Here is a 21357-nt window from a genome sequence, read left to right on the forward strand (position 1 = left end):
CAAGGAAGGTCCGCTCATTAACTTTACTGAACGTCACTTGGTAAGTACAGAGCATATAGTCATGTACATAAATCTGTATGAGTGGTTTAATGCCGGCTTCTGGCCTCTAGCTCGAGCACAGAACAGCAATCTAGCCTGTCCATGCAGTGAGCCACGAGCACCATACAACAACCGGAAAAAACAGAGTACACACATAAGACTCTCTTGCGCGTCCCAGTGCGCGCTCCCGTTACTCACACGGACCAATCAACACGCAATTCAACAAACACGTAACATTGCTTATTTAGGGAATAAAGGAGGGTCAAACTTGGCTATTGATAACTGTCTGACACTACCCTCCTCCTGGAGTACTGAGACCCTTCAGTACAGGTTACTCAATTAAAAATGTTAACAAACCAAAACGATGAAAATCACAGTAAGCTTACATCATACATAACCTTAGCAACTGGAGACTATTAAATGGCAGTGAACATTCAATTTCTGGAACTACTCTGTAACAGTTTTTTTTAATTATTTTTTTTATTTTTTTTAGTAAACTCAGTTCAAGATAACTTGGCAGTCCCCTTTAATGTCTAGTTCCGGTACCTCTCTGGCTTATGGACCACTTGTTCCCTGAAAGTCCTCACCGTGTTTTCTGGAATGTCCCTGACTTTCTGTTCTTCCTCCTGTTGGTACCTTGGAGCTTCGGGCTGTGGTGTTTCCTCTTGATCACATGACCTCAGAAAAACTCCATCCTCTGCTGAAGTGGTGTCTTCTCGTAGCGGCAGCTCTGGCACCAACGAGGCATCAACTTCGGGTGACTGCATAGCTGGATCTCCACACTGCTGCAGCACTTTGCTCCTTAGACGATGCACCCAAACGGGGACCATGTCACTGTCATATGGCTTGAGGCGGTCATGATGCATTATCTTCCCATGTTTCCTCCCTTGTATCTCATAGAGGACAGGGCTTCGACATGTAGAAACAATCAGGGGGCCCTTCCAAGGTGCTTGAAGCTTGGGGCTTTGTCCCTTCTTCTTAGTGTCGTCCTTTACATAGACCAAATCTCCAACACTGTAGGTATATTCCAGTGCTCCAACATCACAAGTCTTCTCCTGGCATTCTTGTGCAGTGCGGAGATGCTCTCTTGCGGTGTTTTGTGCCTCTTTCAGCCCTTCTTCCAGGTTATAAAGAAAATCTGCTACCTCCATCCAGTTGGATTTTAACTCTGCTGCCCCAGACTGGATATCCTGGGGTTGATGCACTTCCCTTCCCAGCATCAGCCTGTTAGGTGTGAAACCTGTAACTGCGTGCTTTGAGCTGCGGTAGGCTGTGGTGAGTAGTGGCAGATGTTTGTCCCAGTTCTTTAGGTTCTGATCCACATAGCACCGGATCATTTGCAACAGGGTCCGGTTGAACCGCTCCACCTGTCCATTTGAGGCAGGGTGGTAGGGAGTGGTCCTTTTTTTTGTGATCTGCAGGAGCTTGCATACACTCTGGAATAGTGAACTCTCAAAATTGCGGCCCTGGTCAGTGTGCAACTCAAGGGGGGCTCCAAAACGGGCAACAAAGTCATACACCAGCCTCCTTGTTGTCGTCTCTGCCCCTTGATCTGGAACAGGGAAAGCTTCGACCCACCTAGTGAACTGGTCAATGATGACGAGGATGTACTTGTTTCCTGAGCCAGATATTGGAAATGGCCCAAGGATATCTGGATGGAGACGGTCTAGAGGTGCTCCAGCTTGATAGTTCTGCAGCTTGGCTCGTTTTGCTGGTCCTTTAACTTTGCATGAACTGCAGTGTCGGCACTTCTGTATGAACAGGCAGACATCTTCGCCCATTCCATACCAGTGATAGTCCTGACGTAGGCGCTCAAGGGTTCTTGCCTCTCCCAGATGACCAGAGTGAGGAGGATCATGGCAAGCTCGCAGGACCTCTTGCTGCATGGATGCTGGGACCAGTAGCAGCAGAGATGGGAGTTGAGCTCCTGCTCTCTCCCAGGAATAGTAGAGAACTCCTTGTTGCAGCACAACCTGGGACCTGCAGAGCCAGAACTTCCTCACTGCAGGGCTCTCTAGTGCCACCTGATCTTTAGTAGGGAGCGTCCCAGACTCTTTCCACTTGTGGAAAATGGAGAGGATAGGGTCAGCCTTCTGGAGCTCAGCTAGCTCTTCTGAGCTGAAAGACTGCAGCCAGTTAACCACAGGAGTCTCTAGCACAGGTGCTGGTGACGAACCTGTCTCCTTCGGTTGAATTTCAGCACTTGCCTCACTGGTCTGAATACACTTCACTGCGAGTGGTACCACATTGTCCACGTCATCTTCAAACCTTGCCCACTGCTCATGAAGTCTTTGGCAATATTGCATCCTTGGCATGGCAGGTTGGACAAGCTCCTCCCAGCTTGGTAGCAGTCACATTTGTTGGGATGTGCTGTGGCTTGCCTGGACATGGCATCAGCATTCAAGTGCTGGTGGCCGGCTCGATGCTCGATGCTGAAGTCGTACTGGCTTAACTCTTCCAGCCAGTGAGTCAACTGACCTTCTGGGCTCTTGAACCGAAAAAGCCAGGTGAGGCTGCCATGATCTGTCCTCAGCAAGAATTTCCTGCCCAGCAGGTAATGCCGGAATTGTCTGGTGAAGCGAACGACAGCAAGCAGCTCACATCTGGTCACGCAGTACCTCTGCTGAGCTGGTGTAAGGTGGCTACTGGCATACGTGAGGACTTGCTCTTCCCCCCACTGCAGTTGTGACAAAACGGCCCCGATGCTATGGCTTGAAGCGTCGGAGTCGAGAATGTACTGGCCTCCAACAGTGGGGTATCCGAGCACTGGTGCACTCGTTAGTTTTTTCTTTTAGCTTAGTGAAAGCCACCTGGTGCTCATCCATCCACAGGAATGTGACACCTTTCTTTAGAAGTTGGTGGAGGGGGCTTGCCAGTTCTGCAAATGCTGGGACAAACTTGCGGTAGTAATTGCACAACCCAAGGAAAGCTTGTAGCTCCTGCACATTGCTTGGGGGCTTCCAGAGCTGTACATCCTCCACCAGAGCTGGGTTTCGGCGGATCCCATCACCACTCACAATGTGGCCAAGAAAAAGGACTTGCTCCTGAAGCAAGTGACACTTGGATGGTTTCAACTTCAACCCGTACTTATGGAGACAGCCGAAGACTTGTCCGAGCCAATCCAAGCTTTCATCCACTCCTCTGCCTAGGACAATGACATCGTCTAGGTAGATTAGCAATGTTTCCCACTGGAGTCCTCGTAGGACAAACTCGATCGCCCTCTGAAATGTGCTAGGGGCATTGCAGAGCATGAATGGCATGCGGGTGTACTTGAAGAGGCCCCATTTGGTGATAAATGCTGTCTTCTCGCGGTCTTTGTCAATCACTGCTATCTGCCAATAGCCAGATTGTAGATCAAGTGTCAAAAACATGGTGACTCCCCCAAGAACATCAAGACACTCTTCAATCTTAGGCAAAGGATATGCATCTTTGACTGTCAGGCTGTTTAAACCACGGTAATCTACACACCAACGCACCCCCCCATCTTTTTTTTGCACTAAAACAACTGGAGCAGCCCATTCTGAAAAAGAGGGGGTAATAACACCTGCTTTGAGCATAGCCTGAAGATGCTTTGCCTCTTCACTTTGGGAACTGAGAGGTGTCCTTCTCACCGGCTGGCGTACAGGTTTTGCCACTCCTGTGTTAATTTTGTGTGTGACAGCAGACATATATCCCAGGTTGGAGTCACTCTTGGCAAAGATGGATTGGTAAGTCAACAGAAGCTCAAGAAAACGCTGCAGCTGCTCCTCACTGAGCTCCACACTTGTAGCACCAGCCAGTTCCCGGAGATGTTCGGGATGATCTGAGACTGGTGCTACTCTTCCGACCCTGAATGATATTGCATTCTCTGACTCCTTCTGTGTGCTAGGCCCCACGCTCTGCTCAGGTGAACCTGATGGTTCCTCAGGATAGGCTTCAACTAAGAGTCTGAGACGTGCTCCTTTTGGTAGTGCTGTTTTGCTGCTAGAGAAGTTACATAGCCTGACTGGTACTCGCTTCTCCATGGTGACAGCAACGCTTCCAGAAGCTACAGCCTCTGTGATGGTTAAAGGCTCTTGCACAGCTGGAACACCTGGCCTTGGGTTCTCCACCTCATCCCACACCACACACTCAGATGCAGTTAGTATGGTAATGGTCTCTTGTAGAGTCAATCTTGCGACACTATAGTCTGTTCCATCTGTCACCACCTTAGAAGGCACAAGTTCATCACCAATGAAAACTTTACCACGTGTGTAGACAACAACATCATGGGCCTTCATCAGATCATATCCTGGGAGGACAGGGTCATGTACGGGGGCCACGTGTACATCCCAGTCAACCATTTTGGATGGAATTTTAAAGGTGACCTTCAGTCCACATTTTGCCCAAATATCATCTCCTACTCCTGCATTAAGAAGGTAAGTCTTATGTAAGTTGTTTGGACTGTCCCCCGAAAGACTTTGGTACAGCTCTTCAGAAATTACAGTGGTCTGAGCCCCGGTGTCCACCACAGCCTGTGTGGGGATGCCATTCACAGTCACAAGAACCTGCAGACTCTCACCTTTGTTTTTGGTGCAGCCAATCTGTAGTCCCCGTGATTGCTGATCTGGATTTAGTGTCACTTCTGACTGCAAGTTTTGGCTGAGTTCTTTGTCAACAGGGTGATGTACATTTGTCGGACTTGGTGACCTCATGCAGTCCCTCCTGAAGTGTCCTGATTCTTCACATTTGAAACATGGGCCAGCAGTCCCACGAGTTGGGCTCGGTGACTGAGAGCGCATCCGGTTAGACTGCACTTGAGGATGGTTCTGTTTTCTCTCCAACAGTGAGAAGTTGTGGTGTTGCTCTAACCTGTTGATGTTCCTTATAGGTAGACTGGAAGTGCTCAAACTGCAGCTGTAGCTTCCCTACTGTATGAACAAGTGTCCGGACTTGGTCTGTCAGTGCAGTGAACTGATCTGCAGTCACATACTGAGGGGTCTGTACCCTACGAGCAGTAACAGTGACATCTTCACAGGCCTCCCCATCACTGGCCCAAGACACACGCCTGGCTTTGTTCTTTATTTCTGTCTCACGCCCCATAGTGGCTTTAAAGTTGTGTTCATGATCCTCCACACGCTGTTGAGCCTCTGCCAAGGAGCATGGATCTCTATTCATGACTTCATAGGCCACCTTTTGGTTTCTTAAACCCTTTAGGAAAGCATCGGTTGCCAGTTGGTTTTGCAGCTGGAGGTCTACGTCTGGGTATGCAAGCGTTATGAGGTGTCGCACCTCTTCTGCAAATTCAGCAGATGTCTCTTTCCCTTGTCGGAGTTCTCCGAGCTTTCTCCTTACTGTGGTAGAGGGGTCTTTTCTCCCAAAACGCTGAGTGAGCTGCTCCACCAAGAGAACATAGTCCTCCCTTGTGAGTGCAGGTAGTGAGCAGACATACCGTATTGCAGCTCCTCTTAAACACTCATGCAGCCAGTCTACCCTTTCTGCAGCAGTCCATCCATACTTTCTGGCTTGACGCTCAAAGGGCAGCAAGAAAGAGTCCCAGTCATCATTCCCGTCGAACGTAGCAAGTCTAGGCTTATGGACCTCCTGCAGGGTGAGCTGACTGTTGTAGCTGGAGTTATTAAACCTCTGCTCATCACGGTTAGAAACTGGGTGTAGAGTTTCACGCTCAGGCTCTCTACTTTCTCTCCGTCTGACATCAGTTTCAGGATTGGCATTCCTTCTGGTGGGACCACTTGCTGCAGCTCGCCCGTTTATGACGTCCAGCTCGGCTGCAAAAGGTCCACCACCTTGATCTCTTGGTCGTACTGGCATCTCCCAAGAAGCCAAAGGTGCGGCGTCATGTCTGTCCAGTGCAGGCAGCTGTAAGTCTTCACCCCCATCTCCATTGGAAACGGCAAGTGGTGGTGAGATATGCCGTGCAGCTGATTTTTGTCCTGATATATGTGTAAGGACTGGAGCCAACATCTTCTGCAGGCTTTGATTTTGGTGATCTAGCAAAGCTTGCAACCATGTTGGGGCTCGATCAGGCTCAGGAGGTCCAGCTGTAGCTCCTTCTTCAGTCATTGTATTATTTCCTCCGCTGTAATTTCTCTGCACTTTTATTTCTTTGTTTCTTTGTAATGGTCTCTTAAGTATTAAAGTCTTTATTGTTTATTTGTCATTAGCTGTTATGCATTACCATTATCGAAGATCGCTCGAAGATCCTCCCTGCAGCCATCAGAGTGTACAATTCTTTGCTTGGAAGAGAGCCCAAACAACATGAATTTCCCTTCGGGGATCAATAAAGTATATCTTATCTTATCTTATCTTTACAGCCTTTATTCTATGGCTCATTTGTTGTTGTTGTTGTCACAGCACCTTAGGTAATGTACTTCAACCTCCTGCAGATGGCGGTGTTGCTCCACAGCTGATGAGTGATGACAACAGGGCAGCGGCTGCTCTGATTATGCCGTGCACAGTCTGGCCTGGCGATCTCTGTGCTTAACAACAGTCACTCGTGTTAGAATATTTAGCTTGTGTATATGTGCTTTGCTTAAATATTATTAAAATGTGCTCATATGCGGTCATGAATTAACAAGTTTCTTTATAGATGGTTTTAAGCTCCTGAGAGACTACGGATCACCCAGAAAAAAAAGAATTAAAAGTCTTAATATGAGGAATTTAGCTCAGAGCTGTGACAGAGAAGAAATCTTGTGTGTGTGTGTGTTTTTCAGATAAATGATGTGCTTTCAGTTTTAACATAAGTGAGCGTGGGTTGCAGATGTAGATGAAAAACAGGAAGTTCAACTGTGGTTTCAAGAAACACAGACACAGAATAGAGGAACTTAAAGGTTTATCTTTACAAAGGTCATGAGTGCATGCTCTGCAAGTGTCTGTCAAAAAAAACATTTCCTTTGCAGAAGACATATCGATGTTGCTGTGTCCTGTAAGAAGAATAACGACGAGCTCAGAGGCGGATATGTGACGCATACCAGAAGACATCTCAGACTAGGAAATGATGTCTAAACTAGGCGGGGCCATCATATTTTTATTGGTTCGAGGGAAAGATTAGATTGTTCTTTGTACCTAGGGACCTGAGGGAGAGGTATTGAGAACCACAGATCTGTTGCACATTTTTCGACTTGTAATCAATAAATCTCAGTATCAATTTGGAAACTGAGTCGTCTTTGTCCACTCTCATCATCATAACACCAGGAAACAAGGTGAGGGTAAAACACCTAAAATTTTTTCTAACATTTGTGATAGGGAACCCCAGCCAGCAAGCAACAGCAACTTGACAGTGGCTCCCTTCATCGCTTGCAGTCCACTTGTGCGCCGTTAGCTTCTGCTAGCTCCAGTTAGCCCCCCACTAGCGCTGATTAGCATCGGCTAGCGCCGATTAGCATCGGCTAGCGCCGATTAGCAGCGGTTAGCTTCGATTAGCTTTACTGGCTTTCTTCTCTGCCAGATGGATGTAGGCTACTCATGGTTGGGAATGTCTGCAGTTGATCCCACTTCTGACACCAGTTGTTGTGCTTGAGCTTTTGTATGAGTTGACTCCTTCATCGGGATGTGCGTGGGTGGGAAATACTTCACACAACAAGGAAGGTCCGCTCATTAACTTTACTGAACGTCACTTGGTAAGTACAGAGCATATAGTCATGTACATAAATCTGTATGAGTGGTTTAATGCCGGCTTCTGGCCTCTAGCTCGAGCACAGAACAGCAATCTAGCCTGTCCATGCAGTGAGCCACGAGCACCATACAACAACCGGAAAAAACAGAGTACACACATAAGACTCTCTTGCGCGTCCCAGTGCGCGCTCCCGTTACTCACACGGACCAATCAACACGCAATTCAACAAACACGTAACATAGCTTATTTAGGGAATAAAGGAGGGTCAAACTTGGCTATTGATAACTGTCTAACAATATTAACAAAAAAAACCCACATTTTATAAAAGGGTTGGTAATCAAGAACAATTCATTCAGAATTTTATATAGCTTTTTACTTAAGAGACAAGTGTGTGTGTGTGTGTGTGTGTGTGTGTGTGTGTGTGTGTGTGTGTGTGTGTGTGTGCGCGCGTGCGTGCGTGTGTGTGTGTGTGTGTGTGAGTGACACACTTACTCTGCACTCGCAATCCTCTGGTGCATAAGAAAGATCCCATCATCCTGTATCCAGTGTTTCTATGACCTAAGTGGATCTCTAAAATGATGTCATCCAGCTTCCTGTCACTTATGGCTGAGTACATGTCCGATACACTGGAAAAAAAATTAAGATTCATAAAAAAAAAGTTTCTGACAAAAGACCAACTATAAACAGGGCTAAAAAAATATATATAGGGTAGTACTTGAAATATAAATCTCTCTCTCTTTGCAGTGTCCATTGAAACAAAAAAAAGTACATAAAATACATTTGCTTGCTTGACTCTTTTCTTTTTTCGGACTGAATGCTCATTGTTTCACTTCTAACCGATCCGCTTAAGAATGTATGAGAGAAACTCAGGGGTTTTTAGCCCATTAACTGTCCCAGAACAATGCACATGGAATTTATTCTAAGTCAGCAATTCAGAGCTGAGGTTACCTCTGTGACTGCATGGAATCCTGTTGCTCTGAGTTTTTGCCTGAGCGTAGCAGAAAGCAGGAGAGAAGAAAAAGCATTTACATAAACTGCATAACAACCTGATTGAAGCCAACCTGTTGACTCCTGGCCTGGTTCCAATCATTATTATGTCATATTTATTATAAAATAATATGTAATATTTTACGATTTTATTAATGAGAGAGACAGAAGAGAAGAACATCAGTTGTTTTCTGTCTTAAAGGTCATCTTAAGACTGGTAATAAACGATTCTTCGGTTAGATAGATATATTCTTCACACAGAATGAGATAATGACGAACGTAAACAAACACCTTTGGTTAAGTTCTGTGAAAATATGCCTCGGCCATAAGTACAAAATCTATTCAATCTATGATTTAAGGAAGCTTAATGAATTTGGTTTCACAGGGCTAAATTCAGTTGTCATCTCAATATCCAGGTTCAAAAGGGTGATTTTTAATTGGATTAACCTGCAGCCTGGGTTGCTTTTTCGGGCAGGTAGCATACAATAATACAAACAATAACCATTTGGTCCCGATTATCACCTCAAATGGAAAAATAATGTGGTCTGCCTATTTAGTAAAGTATACACCTGATAAACTCTACAAGGTTCTCATTGTTAAAGGACCTGTCGCTATAGCAAAAACTCTGGTTTTTAAGCAACGAATGTTTTATGGTTGCTGTTTATGATGAAAACATAACAGTGTAGAAGTGTTAATAGGTCTGACAATAGAATATCAGTAGTAGATCAGGATTTATTTATTGTTTTTCATCATACCTTGCAAGGGGTGTTTTTTTCAGCACAACACCGGCAGCACCGGCCGCTGGCTGACCGGCAGTACCGGCAGTACCGGCCGTTCTGGTATTAAGATGATAACATGCCTCTTTAAACACTGATAAATGATCATAGAAAGCACGGAATTAAATTTTCTCTTGTAGTTGTGCGTCTTATACGCGCGCAGCGGGATGAACTCTGCTGTTCTGCAGAGTTGTGAATTGTACACATACAACTTGAGCGAGAGTGAACAGTACCACGGTCAATCAGAGGCAAAAACATAAAAAGAGCTCTATCTCTGGTTGGTTTAGACCACGATCCTTCATGAGGGTGCGTTTAGTCAGCGGAGGATTACAGAAAGATGATGATGCGCAGCTATAAAAACAAGTCAGGCGCACCAGCACGACCTCGAAAAAATGTCGGCCGCACTGTTATGATATTTCCTCTCATATATAAGATCCAGCCCGCCAAAGTGGCTAATGGGGGTGATGGTGGTACCCGCCACTGCTCAAAATCACCCGCATTTGACGGGTTGGCGGATATTAGTGTCAAGCCCTACACAAAAGTAATAGTTTTTACGTTTTGAATAGTGTAAGCAGAGACGGTACCTCAATCCGGAGTTCTGCATCCTTCGGAAAATGGTTCTGACGCTCACACCAAAGAGCTCTGCTATCTCCTGAACTTTTAACCCGCTCAGGAGGTAGCTCTCCAGTGCTTGTTCTGGGATATGGATGGCTGGCCGCCCCACTCCAGCCACCACTGGAGCCGCCACCAGCTCCATAACTGCAGAAAGCGATGCTGCCGTCACCTCGTTCACCTCTGTATCAGTGATCGCAGAGTATTCTGCCAAGTTTTCCATTACCATTGACACCCGGTCGTGGACATCTAAGTTGTGATTTCATTCTGCTCTGTCAAAAGAGCCAATTCCTCAAAAGAATGTTTAAATCTGCCCAAGTATACCAAATTTTGCTGCTGGCTTGCCATCTCTCTGCCTGTTGTTTTTCCGCAGTAGAACTTGGCACTTCTTTTTCTCCTCTTTTGGTAGGCTACTTAATGACAGTGCCGTACATACACAGTGCCATCTAGTGTTGAATATGATACACAACCACTGAGTCATTTGAATTTTCATTTGAATTTTGTCACACTTAATGCACCCTTGATCCTAAAATGTAAATGTGAAGTCAGTATTGCATTTTAATTTTCATGTTTGCATTTGCATTTGAAGTATGTCATGAATATACCGGACCATTTCATGAAAATTAAAATGCAAACACCCTTTTTTATTTTAATTTGAATTATGTCACACAGTTTGCAGTCTTGAAGATGAAAATGAAAATGATAATGGTATATTTGACATTTAATTTCATTTTGACGCAAATAATACACCTTTGATCCTGAAATGTAAATGTAAAGTCAGTATTGCATTTTCATTTTCATGTTTGCATTTTAATTTGAATTATGTCATGAAAATACTGGACCATTTCTTGAAGATTAAAATGCAAACACCCTTTTAAATTTTAATTTTGAATTATGTCACGCAGTTTGCAGTCTTGGAGATGAAAATGAAAATGATAATGATATATTTGACATTTAATTTTCATTTTGACTCAAATAATGCACCTTTAATCTTGAATTGAAAATGCATTTAGTGTATTTCATTTTCATTTTCATGATTGTAATGTCATTTTAGTTTTGGCAGCAATACGCTTCCATATTTATGTTCCGTTTGGAGCACATACACTTAATCTAATGGTTGCAGATTCAGCAAAGAAGTCAACAGATGCCCTCAGCTTCTTTGGCATTGTACAGAAGCTTTACAACTTGTCCTCTGCTGCTCCTCAGAGGTGGGCCATTCTTAAGCAGCATGTCCAGATTACACTGAAGTCATGGAGTGAGACAAGATGGGGGAAACCAGAATCAACAGCATTGAGCCGTTACGGTACCAAGCTGACAAAGTCAGAGAGGCATTGACTGATCTCAGAGACCAAAAAAATGATGCTGTTGGGAGAATTGAGGCCCAGTCTCTGGCAGAAGAAGTGGGATCATTCAGATTTCAAATCTGTACAATGGTCTGGTTTGATATCCTCTCCAACATTAACATTGCAAGTAAACTCCAGCAATCTGAAGACATGCAGCTTGATGTCGCTGTCAATCTTATTGACAAGACAAAAGAATCCCTGTTGAAGTACAGGGACACTGGATTCTCTGATGCCCTGTCAAAGGCAAAAGAATCATGTGAGAGTATGAATGTGGAGGCAGTGCTGGTGCAGAAGAGGATTCGAAGCTCAAAAGGGCAATCTAGCTATGAGGCAGCAGATGAGACTGTGAATGATGCAGTAAAGAGAATGGAGGTAACATTCTTTAATGTTGTTGTGGACACTGCCATCCAGTCACTGGAAGATCGTTTCACAACACATAAGGACGTGAGAGATAAATTCCGGGTTCTGCTTAGTTTCACTGAAATGGATGATGAGTCTCTCAGAGAGCACTGTGAGCTACTTGGGAACACACTGATTGATGGGGAGCATACTTACCTTGACTGGCAAGATCTGACCATGGAAATCCAGAGCCTTCCAAACTTACCAAAAGCAAGCATGACAGCCTTTGAATTACTCACCTTTCTCAACCAAAATGGCCTGACTGGGCTTTATCCCAACCTTTGGGTGGCACTGAGAATAGCCTGCACACTGCCAGTGACAGAAGCATCTGCAGAAAGGAGTTTTTCCAAGCTCAAACTGATAAAAACTTACCTAAGGTCATCCATGGCACAAGAACGTCTCAGTGGTCTGGCAGTCATCAGTATCAACCATCAGGTTGGAAGCAAGATGTCATATGATGACATTAAAGAGGACTTTGCTTCTAAGAAAGCAAGGAGACAGAAATTCTGAAGATGTCATCAGTACCACCATCAGTGTAATAAAAGTTTGCATTTAAAACTTTAGTTTTTTTTTTTTCTCTTTTCTATTTTCTCAGGTGTTTTTGATATTGAAGATATAATATTTAAATTATTATAAATTATTAATGATTATTATTTCTTAATTTTTTTTTTTTTATTTATTTATTGCATTTTCTACCTTTTTTTTTTTTTTTTTTTTAACACATTTTACCAATGCACCTTGTATTTGCACTTTTTGATTATTATTGTTTGTGTTAAATAAATGTAAATTCAAATTTGAATCATTTGTAGAATCTTTGAATCTCTGCTACATCACAAGAATAAGCTTTCATTGCTTAATGATTAGTAAATTAGGAATTTCGTGTACAACTTCCCTGTTTTTTTTCAGCTTTGGAGAAGCAAAAATCAGCATAAAAGGCGAAAACAATGTTTAGAGCCACCTAGTGGACAAAAAAAGCAGTGCCGTTTTGGCGTTTTCACATTTATTAGGGATTTCGATAGTAACAAAGTTGGAGTAGAAATGTGTTAAGTCTGCAAGCTTTACATTGTCTACGCAGCAAAATTACCGTGTCCCAGCAAATTCAAATCAAATACAAACAAAATGTGTAAGGTTTTCCATACAGTTGCTGGTTCGCGATGGCAATAATCTACTAACCACCACAAGGCAGCGCCACAAAGTGATCCTGCTTAGGGCCCCCTGATGTCCAGAGCCGGCCCTCTGCAGGTACACTTTTGTTAGCTTCCCACCATTTAGCATTAATTAAGCATTAGTTAAGAATTAGTAGCCTACTGAAGTCATCACCTATAAAGCATGAGTTACAAAAGCAGTAGTAAGATTTAAGACCAGCAGCACCTGAAGACACAAAATCCAGACATTTATTCAACAGAATACAGAAACTGACACAACACAAACTCAAACTGAATGTATAATTTGTTGTATTTTTTTTTTTACAAAAGAGGTAACATCCTCTGTACGAAGCAATTGAAAAAAAAAAAACAATTCTTGATTCAAACTGAAAATTACTCAGCAATCAAATAAAACCCCCTAAAACTTAAAGTCCCTCATAGCTAGTGGCGAAACCCAAATGCATTACTAAATATAAATCATTTAAAAATACACAGTAACATTTACACAAAAAAATCTGGCTGCATGTTATTATTTATTTTTGATACAAGCTCTGATTGTGTATTTTTTATTTGCACAATTCAAAATAGCTTTATAAATTTGCTTTATAAATATTGAAAGAATAACAGGATGTCGTAATACTATGGGCCTGGGCATTCAGCTTTGTTTTGCTAACTGTGTTTACTTGTGTAACTGCATGAAAAATACTGACATCTAAACCTTTACATTTTCTAATGAATCTTAAAAAGAAAATTGGTGCCAACACTGAGTAGGATAGTGTATATGTGTGTATTGTAAAACTGATTAAGTATTTGTAACAGCAACATTCCTTCTGTAAAGTTAAAAACAAATCCTTTAAAAGGAAAATGGGACACAGACACTTCACTTTGAATTCACATTTTTGGAATTAAGTAAACTTGAACAAACAAAACATTATTTGACAAACCAAAACTCATTGATTTATTTTCCAAACCGCTTATCCTGTTCAGGGTTGAGGGTGGATGGAGCCTATCCCAGCTGTCATTGGGCGAGAGGTGGGGTACACCCTGGACTAGTCGCCAGTCAATCACAGGGCTGACACAGACAACCTTTCACGCACACACTCACGCCTTTGGACAATTTAGAGTGACCAATTAACCTGACGAGCATGTTTCTAGACTGTGGGAGGAAGCCGGAGTACCCGGAGTAAACCCATGCATGCACAGGGAGAACATGGAAACTCCACATAGAAAGGCCCACCGGCCAAGCTGGGAATTGTACCAGTGACCTTATTGATGTGAGGCTGCAGAGCTAACCGTTGTGTCACAGTGCAGCCCTACAAACCAAACCAAAATGATCTCAGATAAAATAAAAGCATTAAATAAAGTAGCACATGCACTGTCTAGTGATTCACAAGCCCTTGAGTTCTTCTCAGCAGTGAGGACGAAAGTACGAAGCATGGTGATGGTTGATAGGCAAACGAATGAGGGAGGGCTCACAGAATCGCAGCAAACTAAAGCTCCTTAAATTAGTAGCCTAAATTAGTAGCCTACATTGGTGTTACCTAAGGGATATATGTGTTACATTTTACAGTAAGGGTTCAAAAAGCATTCAGTAATGGTTAACTATGGTTAAGTAATGCTGATAAGGCCCTGACACAACATTACATTACCTGAGGTTCATGTTCCTGAGGTTACTGATGTTAAAGGATAACTAAATACATAATATAAATTTTGTTACTTAATAGTGTATTAATTAACTCTGAATAGTAGACATGAACGAAATGCTTATTGATGTTTAACTAATATGTAAAATAATGTGAGGTAACACATTATAATCCAGAATAAACTTAGAACTAATGCTTAGTAATGCATTAATTAATGTTAATTAGGGTACCCTTATTGTAAAGTGTTATCTCTAATCTTATGGTTTAAACTTTAAAATCATGATGCATCTCTTGGTCCTGTCAGTGAGGATCGTCCAGGCTCTGTGTGAAGTGTTCTCCGGTATACAGGCCATAATGCAGGGTGTCTTTTTGGGCTGCTGCCCACGCCATCTGCAGGCTGGAGAAGCGAGCAGCCCAGTTACCCTGAGGGTCCACTGTCACCACCCCACCCAGGCCCCCTACCCTGGTCTTCATGTAGGCCAGAGCTGAGTCACTGGCTGCTTCAGCCGACTGACCTGAGAGGAGGAAGCAGACAGCGAACACAGAAAATCTCATGACTTTTCATAATCATATCTGATTTTCTGTGTATGTGTGTGTGTGTGTGTATGAGATACCTTGCTCCATGTGGAAGAGTATAAGTCTGGCTAGAACCACCTTCATGATGGTCTCTCCATGTCCTGTAGTTGACACAGCTCCTGAGCTGTTGTCAGCATAGCCTCCGCAGCCTGAAACAAACACACATACACACACACACATACAGGCACGCGCTCACACACAGACAGAAAGACACAAATAGAAAAAATATAAATAGTCTTTCATTCTTTTTGATCCATTGGCAGATTTTTTAATCAATCCAGGCATAATTTTTGTCTTTAAATATTTGCATGAGACCTTTTTTACTGGACTCATCAGGTAAATTAAGTCTAACTATACAACTTCTTCAAAAATTGAGACATTAGCGCTTGCTTAGATGTCAGTTTTTGTGGTGGGTACCTTTAGTGAGATACAGATTTCTATGATTTCTTTAGATTTGAGATTCACATACTCCTCTTAATTTGGATCAAACACATTGTATTTGATTTTATTGCTCCTCAATCAATCAAACCAGCCCCAAAGATATCCTTTAAACCTATTAAAAGAGATCCTTGGGGCTGACAACATAAAAACAGTGTATTATTGTCAGAGTAGCATCAAGATATTCACAGAGACATGGCTAACGGAGCTCGCACCAATCAGACATCAGCACCAGATTGGAGGATTTCACCTTTTGCAGGCAGACAGGGTACAGGAGAACAAAACTGAACAAAGTGGTGAAGGAGTCCAGCTCAGTCCTGACCCTGTGGACCCTGTGAAGGTGGAGGCTGACAGGAGAATGATGGCCAAGCTGTCATCTCTGACTACATGGCCCAGCCCTTCCAGAAGACAGCCTGTGCACATTTCATACTTGTTTATTGACCCTTTACATATTTCTTGTGGTTCAATAGTCCTGTAGGTATATTTATTTATTTTATTCTTATTCTATTTGATATATTCTTACTGTGATGTTTACACAAAACACTTGTTGCTGCTGTAACTCCGTAAATTTCTTCGCTGTGGGACAATTGATGAAGTTTCTTTTTCATCTTAAAATCCTGATAAATCTTGCAGAATTTTTTAATGAAAACAACAAAAGATAAAATAAGCAATTGCTTATTTTAAACAAGAAGTCTAAAATACTGCTGCCAATAACTTGATACAGAAGAATTTCACAACTTTAATTTAACTTGGAGGACCGTATGCCTTTCGATCCTGGCGGTTTCCTGATTTATAGCAAACTTCAGAAGACGCAGGCTGCACTTTTGGCAATCCACAAGCAGCCCATCATGGAGGGATTGTGCAGGGCTGTCAATACTCAGACTCAAGTGATATGCGAACTTAATCACAGGCAGGATAGGTGGATAACAACTTGGAGAAGTTGTCAGCTTGGCTTGGCTGTAATGGGCCACCAAATTAGGTCATTTGGCACGCCACAGAGATGACCAGTAAAACTCTAAAGCAGGTGGAAAATTACAAGTCTGCCTGACCCAAACAATGTTTATCTCTCTTTCGGCTCCTCTGCGTCGGCCTTGGTAGGCTGATAATGCTCTACTCTCCTGGATGGTACGCAGACAGATGCTCTACCCTGTTCCATCCCTCACCTTCCTCCTGTGAACTTGTCTCTAGATCAGAACTCTTCGAGGTCCTCTCCACGGCAATAGCCATGGCCATGTCATCATCAGACAGCAGAGACATTGTTGAGTCTGGGTGGGGGTGACGTCTATGGGCTTACACATACACACACATGAGGTCACAACACAACCACCCTCTTTGGCTCTGTTACAGTTCAGCTGCAGAGGGTTGATGTGCACATACCCGAGTAAGGTTGCGTGCATGCCCCTCCATGGCAGAGCAGTGACATATGTACAAGTCTTCAAGTTTTTGTCTGTTGTTATCATGTGCTTATATGCTGTGGTGTTTTTTTCTTAATCTTAAACTACTCCTCCTATTGGGGAATAGTCTGGAATTGACGTTTTTTTCCCCCTCTCTTCTCCCAATGTTGTTATTTCATATCTATTGCAACAGGGCGCTGGGTAGCTGGCGGCTCCTAGGTTTATCCCATTCCTGATTTTTTTTCCCCATGTCTAAGTTTGTTTTCTTATACGTCTTGAAAGGGATGTAACTGACATGGAATTTCCCCTCAGGGATCAATAAAGTATTCTGATTCTGATTTGAAGCCGGCCAGCAGAGGGCCTTGTTTTCACCACTGGCTAATGTTTCTGTACCAGGATGCTGAAAATTTGTAGGTCTGCAGAGAGCAGGTCTTGACACCCCCTATGGACAAAATGCTATCCCTGCTATCTTTGCAGAAATGGAAAAAGATTGTGTTAAAAAGGTTCACAACATAAATATAAACAAAAATAATTATTCTGCACTGACACTTATTGATTGGAGCTGTGATTCAGCCTCTTCTTTCAACAAGATTTTATGGTACTTTCACTTATTTCTAAGCTTTATTTATTTAGCTTTCATATTGCTTTTATCTTGGTTTTCACTCTGTTCAACTTCATTTCCAAGAAGTAGCAAAATATAAAATATAATATAATATAATATAATATAATATAATATAATATAATATAATATAATATAATATAATATAATATAATATAATATAATATAATATAATATAATACAACTCTTAACAGTGACAATCATTTTAAACAGGAGGAACAGACTCTACCTGCTGTGACTCACATGACTTTAAGGAGTCATCTGAAAATTATTTAGGATCCACATAAATAAAAGGTTTTAAATGTAAGTTCTTAACTTATATAACCTCAGAAAAAAAAAGAAAATCTAACAATGTTTCATTATGTTATATGTTTTGCTATGATATATTTTTCAATTCAAGTATTTTATTTTATTACTCTTATGTGTGCTTGGCCTCAGTCACCTCTGTGCCCTCACCTGGTGCCAATGTATAGCAAAAACTGTAATCTAATCAAGTGTTTATGTATTTATCATGTGTTTTATTATTTATTGTTAGCAAAAAATTGTTTAGTAAGGCTTAATATGAGGACTAAAATGAATGAAATTGTTTGATTTCTTCAAATAAAAAAAAACTGTCTTAATAATAATAATAATAAAAACTTTTTTTGTTTCTACTCCTTTCAAGCAACCCCCCCCCCCCCCCCCCCCCCCCCCCCAGACATCTTAAAAAAGACGTTTTTGGACTGGTCAGGTGATTGTTGCTAATGTTAAGCCCAATAAAACAGTTTTTAATAAATACTTGCTTACATTTCAAGTTTTCAGTTTTTTGTCATCAACTAAAGAGAAGCACTGCAGAACTTGAGCATTGTCAGGGTCCATTTACTAAAAGGTGTGTGTTTAAGGTGTGAGTTTGAGGTGTGTGTGAAATGTCAGTGAGTTGGAATTGATTGAAATTAAGAAGAAAAATGCATCAATGAATAGAATCTTCAGTTGTGCATTGTGCTCCCACAGAAGGAAGTGTAATTCCCTGTCCCTAAGTTGATCAGGATCTTTTTAGAGAGAAGCAGAAACTTCTCGTCCTGTCTTCAGATCAAATGTGTGACGCTGTCTGTCTCATGACCACCTAATCATTCACAGACTGATAGTGACAGATTAGCTCTGCTCTTTAGACCGACTCAACGACTCAGAGAGGATTCAGCTGCTGTCATGACCCTCAGCATTAGACTACTAAAATACACACTCAGAGGTTAGTGTCTGTGACATGGTGTCAAAAGAAGGCAGACTTTAAAGGAAGAGAGTTTTTTCCAAGTTAATCAGTGTTTAGATGTACAAAACACTGCAGCAAATAAACCATTGGCACAATCCTCAGGTAACTACAGAGTGAAGATTGATTAAAGTTTTTTTTTTCTTGAGATGGTGATCACTGATAGATACAGCTGAGGTCACATCACAGCTTGGGGAGGGGCCCTGCATGAGGAAGGACTTATTTTCCCATCCTGAAGTGAAGTAAGACTCCATTTAAAACTATGACGCCAACACTAACAAGCTGTCAGCCATTACTGACATTTGAAAAGGTTTGAGACAGATTGGGTTGTTGACTATTAACTACAAAAGACCCATAGATACCATTTACTACCTGGCTGAATCAATTTCTATAAAATGAATCAAACTCAAGGGAGTGTTTTAACCACAGATCACCATTTATGATGCACCTGGAAAAAACCCAACATAGTTTGGATAAAGTGAACATAATGGGGCGGGATCTGAGTCTCCAAACTACAGGGTGCCTGCCAGTCACGTGAGCTTAGCTGTGTATCTGGTTGGGAAATCTTGCGATCTTGATACATTCTAAACTGCCGAATTAGAAAAAAATTCACCTCCTGTGCTGTGTGTGCTGATAGAAAAATTAGAGATTCAGAGGAGAGACGTTTTTAGTTCCAGGCTGTAAATGTTTATTTCTGCTGTGAAAATGGCTTTCTTTGGTGTGTTTGTGACTTCTGGTTTTCCTGGAGCCAGCCTGAAGCGGACAGTTGAGAAACAGCAGACTTTAGCACTTCAGCATTGCCATATCTCTAAACCGTAAGTTGCTGCTTGGTTTTCCCCTACAGAGCAAACCTGTTGTTTTTATGGTTGACTATAACCATACACTGTTCTTTAAACTCATACAGCCCCCAGCTTTCATTTTAGAATGTATTAATTATTGGACCAAAATGAATCATGCTCTATATTTACATTTTCTGTCAAGGTCACTAACTAAACCAGTCTATCCCACTAAACTACATGTGGATTAGTCATAGGCTTCACATCAGAGGGCACAGGGTTAGATTAAAGTTAGGAAATGGAGCAAAAAAGTCTTAAAAATATCATGAAAAACAATCCTGATCAAATCCAGATCCTGACCCTGACATAAAACCATCCTGACATATTTCCTCCACATCGCCCACTAATGGAGAACATGTTCCTTGATCAGAAGCAGAGTTTGCTGATGTTTTGGCAGCACGTTACACTGTCAAATAACTGGTATCAAGAGACACCTGAGGGACAGGTAGCTTTGATGTTTGTCTGGGGTTTGTGCTGCTGGGAGTTTATGACCGTCTTTGAAATTCTGATTCTATCTTTCAGATTAGAAAATGTCACAAATAAGGATAAAGTCAAACATTTACTTTGGTTTAAACACAGTTACAGGATGGACAGGCTGTTGTTGATCAGAAACTCTTTGGAGTGAGGTTAAAGTTGCACTGTGGCATGTTCTGGTCAACCATATACAAATCAGGTTTAGTCAATAACCAAACATCCTCTCCTGCTGTTCAAAGGTGAAGACGGGAAAACACTGGAGTTTATTGTTCCTCAGACTTTAACATGAGTTGGTTTATCTCTCAAAGTGACTCTGCTCCTGTCAGACTGTTTGATGCCAGCTGCAGAGTCAGGCTTAATTTCTAAAGTCCATGATCCTTTTGACTTCCAAGATGAGCTCATATTCAGGCTGTGCTGACACTCAGGTCACTTGAACTCACTCTAAGGTTTTTTCTCTACCAGAAGCTTGGACTAACCTATGCAGGGTGTGTCGCCCACACGACCCTCCATCTTGTTCAGGATCCCTCCAGTAGAGGTGGCACAGGCTACCACCCCGTCACAATCCACGGCCACAGCTCCAACAGTGCCCATCTTGCCCCTTCAAACACAAACAGAACATTAATGAATAAATCTGTTTCTTATAGAGGAGGTGGAGAGGTCTGTTTTTTAGCTCCTCTCCTTTTTTTTAACCCTTTCTAATGCTTTACGGCAAACATTTACACCAGAACAAACTGCAGACTACAAGACCTTTGAGACTTGAGATGAGCAACATTGGACTGTCGGACTGTAACCCGACAAGTCCAAAAATGTCTTACTTTCCAAAAGACAAAAATCACACCTGAGCTGCTCGTAAAGAGTAAAAAAGAAATAAACCAGTGCGATAAGACAAATATTCTTGTCAGGGTTCTTGTGTTTAGACGTTATTCTCCTACATAAATTTCAATAAGAACTTTCAAAGTTTCATAATTTTCTTCTATACAAGCAATTCAGGCATCATTTATGCCATTTATCCCCACCCGCTCTCCTTCGTCTTAGTCCTTCCTCTTCCCTTAAAATAGAGGGCCGAGGGGAAGGGGTGAAATCACATCTCTTAGAAAGGAGACACTACCTGATTCCTGCTATGTCATCATCTCTAGACGTTCGCTGGCTGCCGTAGGCAGAGCGACTGTTTCTTCTCTTCCAAAGCGACCACATTGTTACAAAGTGATGATAAACTGATGTCAGATTCGGGTGACACAT

General features: G+C 42.2%; 1 protein-coding gene across 2 annotated transcripts in view; it reads right to left on the minus strand.

The window, feature by feature from the left end:
* Positions 1-12786: 12786 nt before the first annotated feature.
* Positions 12787-21357, minus strand: part of asrgl1 (asparaginase and isoaspartyl peptidase 1) — a 57730-nt gene continuing 49159 nt past the window's right edge. The window contains exons 6-8 of one of the 2 annotated variants that reach the window (XM_074675872.1): positions 20595-20716; positions 15153-15305; positions 12787-15053 (exon numbers count right to left, since the gene is read on the minus strand). In XM_074675872.1, the coding sequence (XP_074531973.1) occupies positions 14839-15053; positions 15153-15305; positions 20595-20716 (490 nt within the window). In that variant the 3' untranslated portion in view covers positions 12787-14838. The remainder of the gene's footprint in view (positions 15054-15152; positions 15306-20594; positions 20717-21357) is intronic. The other variant, XM_074675873.1, reaches the window with a different exon arrangement.

Source organism: Halichoeres trimaculatus, unplaced genomic scaffold (assembly GCF_033239565.1).
Source record: "Halichoeres trimaculatus isolate MK-OKI-2021-1 unplaced genomic scaffold, fHalTri1.1 fHalTri1_scaffold_8, whole genome shotgun sequence".
NCBI lineage: Eukaryota > Metazoa > Chordata > Actinopteri > Labriformes > Labridae > Halichoeres > Halichoeres trimaculatus.